The 3,920-nt window shown below is 36.9% G+C and overlaps 1 protein-coding gene across 1 annotated transcript; it reads left to right on the top strand.

Annotated features, from left to right (window-relative positions):
- Positions 2,694–3,377, top strand: LOC109714764 (glycine-rich cell wall structural protein 1.8-like). The gene has a single exon (XM_020239476.1). The coding sequence runs from the start codon at positions 2,694–2,696 to the stop codon at positions 3,375–3,377; it is 684 nt and encodes a 227-aa protein (XP_020095065.1).

Below are 3,920 nucleotides of genomic sequence, written 5' to 3'. Positions count from 1 at the left end.
ATATGCATGCACGCGGGAAGAAGATAACATAGCTGGATATACATGTTGCATTACTGTAAACAGGTAAGTGCGTCTCAAACTCAAAAATCCCTTTTATTGTTTATAATGGGAAAAGGGCTTCATTGAAACCCCAACAATTTATTTCGCTTTTGTACCTCCATATCCGGAAAGTCTAAAGAATGTTCCAAAGTGGGAGCAATGTTACTGGTTGTATGTGGATCCTCTCATCAAAGTGGACCCATTAATCCATGTGTTCTTGTTGGGCGCCCGATCGATGAATGCTTTGATAGCATTAATTTCTGTTTATATATAGGGGGAAAAAAAGGAAAAAACAGGCTCTTTCGAACGCAGTAAAATTGAAGCAGATGAAAGAGAATAGGCTCATGAGACTCTAGCTACTTCTTACCTGAATTCAGTAAGCAGTTATAAGTGAATACAAGCATTAGGAGGAACTAGATAAAAAATTTTACAGATAGGCGACTAATTAATTACCAGTAAATAGTATACTAAACAACAAATACATGCTAATTCCTCAACTAATAAACAAGAAATGATTAGCATATCTTTAATTGCCATAAAACTAGCAACTCTACATTTGACAGATCCACTTACACTTGTATTGAAGGTACGTAAAATCTTGTAATTAATTAGATCGCTCGTGTATCCTTGTATTTCTCTCTCCAAATATGATTGACATATAAGAAGTACATGCAAAGATTAAGAGGAATGGAGAGAAACATTTTGCCTTCCAAGTTTTTATATTAGTAGTCCTTTGTAACTTCCAAGTTTACTGCGACTAAGATGAAGAGAAAAGTAAAATCGGCTCCAAGCCTAGCACACCCTTTCCTTTGATGTGTAAAAACCGAAAATTCAATTTTCCTACACGTTCAAGATCACATAACCACCATAGAAGATAAGGACAGGGAAATAAAAAGCTTACAATTATAACAATCTCAAATAACCCCACGTATGAATTTAATCAACTTTATCTCGAATATTCAAAACACCATGCAATGAAAAACTAAAAAATACCGAATAAACCTTCAACCAAAAATATGTTACGATGAATGTTCACAAGAGAGAGAAAGAAGTAGATTGGAGGTCACCCACCTCAAACCTAACAAAATCCCACAACCTTTGGACCATTTTTCGCACTTTTCTTGCTCTTGAGAGAAACGCTACAAAAGAGAATAAAGAACAAAAGAGAAGAAGATATTTTTTAACCTATTTTATTTTGACCTTTAACTAAACCTATATTGCCCAAATTAACTCACTTAACCCAAAAAGAGCCACAAGTCAATTTGACTCGGAAGAAACAAAAGAGATTCATCTAAACAATAGATTATTTGTCTCCTGCAAATATATGTACTTATTAATCTAGTAAACCAACAAGAAATTTAAAAGCAAGTTTATCACTAATTTTTAAGGAGAGGTGGTACTTGTTAAGTTAGTAATTAATTAAGTGAATCAAGATAGGTATAATTAATCACGTGTCCCTTTTTTTCTTGATGAAAATATATATATATGGTGATTCTTTGTGCGGTTATGTAGAAAAATACTACTTTTACATCATTTAAGAGTTTAATTTTATTTTTTTTGTAAGATTTTTAGTATTAATCATGTGTCCATCTTGCACCCATCATTGAAGAGTTTAATTTTTTTTTTAAGATTCTTAGTATTAAAAGAATATTGATAAGACTACTATAAATATTTGGTTTTTGGATAGCTAGATTATAAAATTTACGCTCTATACAATTAACATTGCTTTACGTATAATCACATCTCATTCTTTCCTTTTGCATTGCTGATTAATTCCGTCAATATACAGTTATATACTAAGTGATTGCTAATAAAATCATTCAATTTAATAAAATTTTAAAATTAATTAACTAATATTAGTAAAATTTAAAATAAACAAAAGCTAAAAAGACATTACAGCAAGAAAATTAATATTTAAGGATATTTTTTTATATTTAAAAAATGTTCCAAAGCAGTCTATGGTCACATTTGAAAGTGTTGGTAATCGGCACATGGAGAGTGGCTGCGTATACGCTGATACTTATGCCAAACGTCGTCGAAATTTAAATTTATGATCAATAAATTTGTTTGATATGATAAACGGTTAATATATATGATAATATTTTTCGAAGTGTCAACATTTTTTATCTTATAAGAATACTTTGGGATGCTTTTCTTAAATGTTGACTAAAAAGCGCCTTTGTAATGAAATTCTCTTTTACCATGAAACCAGTCAAAAAAAAATTGCAGCTAAAGACCTAATTCATAATGGTTCTCGCATTGCATTTTCACCTGTAGATTTATTAATTAATTTTTCCTTTTTTCGTTGTTGCTCAATCTCAACGATCATTTCAGTTCGATCGTCCAACAAAGTAATCATAAATCCCGGCAATAGCCAATGAGTGAGAAAACGATGGGTAACATGCAACGCAGAAATATGCAATACAGCATAAACGCATAAACTCCATCCGCATGCGCTACTAATGTGTGTGCATAGTGTTATAGTGTATGGGCATACACGACATTCCCTAACCACTCTCTCTCTTTCTCTCTCTCTCTGTGTCTCTCTCTCTCTCCCTCTCTCTCTCCCCCTCCTCCCCGATCGATCTCTATAAATAGCCATACTCACACCCTTGTTCCTTCCCATCCAAGTCCTTAACACAAACATTAGCGTTATGGGCACCACGACTACTACAACTAAAGTTGTTGGTGTTGCACTCCTAGTTCTCTTTAGTGTAACCATATGTAATGCCACTAGAGCTCTCCTCACTTTTGAGCCATTCCCATATGGTGCCGGCCACGGCATTGGTGGCGGCTCGGGCTACGGTGGTGGTGGTGCTGCCGGAGGCTATGGTGGTGGCGGAGGTGGAGGCTCCGGTGGCGGCGGCGGCTATGGAGTTGGGGAGCACTTCATCCCTGGTAATGGTGTGATAGGAGAACATGGGGTAGGGTTTGGAAGTGGTGGTGGTAGTGGAGGTGGGTACGGAGTTGGTGGAGATCACGGCGGTGGCTCTGGTGGTGGTGGAGGCGGCGGCTCTGGTGGCACTGTCGGTTATGGTGGTTTAGGTGGGTACGGTTCTGGTGGAGGAAGCGGCAGTGGGGCCGGTTATGGAGTAGGCGGAGAGCACGGAATTGGCTACGGTGGCGGTGGCGGTGGCGGTGGCGGTGGCGGTGGCGGTGGNNNTGGCCGCGGCGGTATGGGCGGCGGCGGTGGTGATGGCGGCGGTGACGGCGGTGGTATAGGCGGTGGCTGCCATGGGGGTATTGGGAGTGGTGGAGGCGATGGTGGCGGTGGTGGTACGGGAGGTGGTACGAGCGGTATAGGGTGTGGTGGTGGTGAGGACAGAGAATATGTGTAGACTGCGACGGCTGCTAGATGAGACACATCTAGAGCCACCAGCGGCATAGTAATTTTTTTTTTTTTTTTTTTGACTATCATCCTTTATCTTTAAATTTCAAAATTATAACACTTTTCTATTTATTTTTAATATTACGTGGCTAGTGTGATGTGAACATTTATTGTAAAAAAAGTAAAGTAGTAGAGTGTTAAAAAGTCAGATTTAAAATTCAATTGAGAGATTAAGAATTTTGAATTTACCGAAGAGTCAAAAACTTAAAAATTAAAAGACTTAGCAATGTGGTTCATCTCATCTATTTTTATTTACCTTGATGCCTTCTGAGGGAGCCGATATCAGATGAAGGCTTACCGAAACTACATAAAAAATATATTTACTATATAAAAAATTAAAAATAAAAAAGTTTAAATATGCTCGAATCAAAATAATTCAAAAAGTCGTTAGATAGCATAATTACCAAAATTATTTGAATTTTATATATTACTTAAATTGTGTTTTTTTTGTCCCTTCTCCGGATAGTTACCCTTTTTATTTTAATTACCTGGC

This window comes from Ananas comosus, linkage group 9, assembly GCF_001540865.1.
Source record: "Ananas comosus cultivar F153 linkage group 9, ASM154086v1, whole genome shotgun sequence".
Taxonomy (NCBI): Eukaryota; Viridiplantae; Streptophyta; class Magnoliopsida; order Poales; family Bromeliaceae; genus Ananas; species Ananas comosus.
The sequence above is the reverse complement of the archived record's forward strand: the minus strand, read 5'-3'. Positions and strand labels throughout refer to the sequence as shown.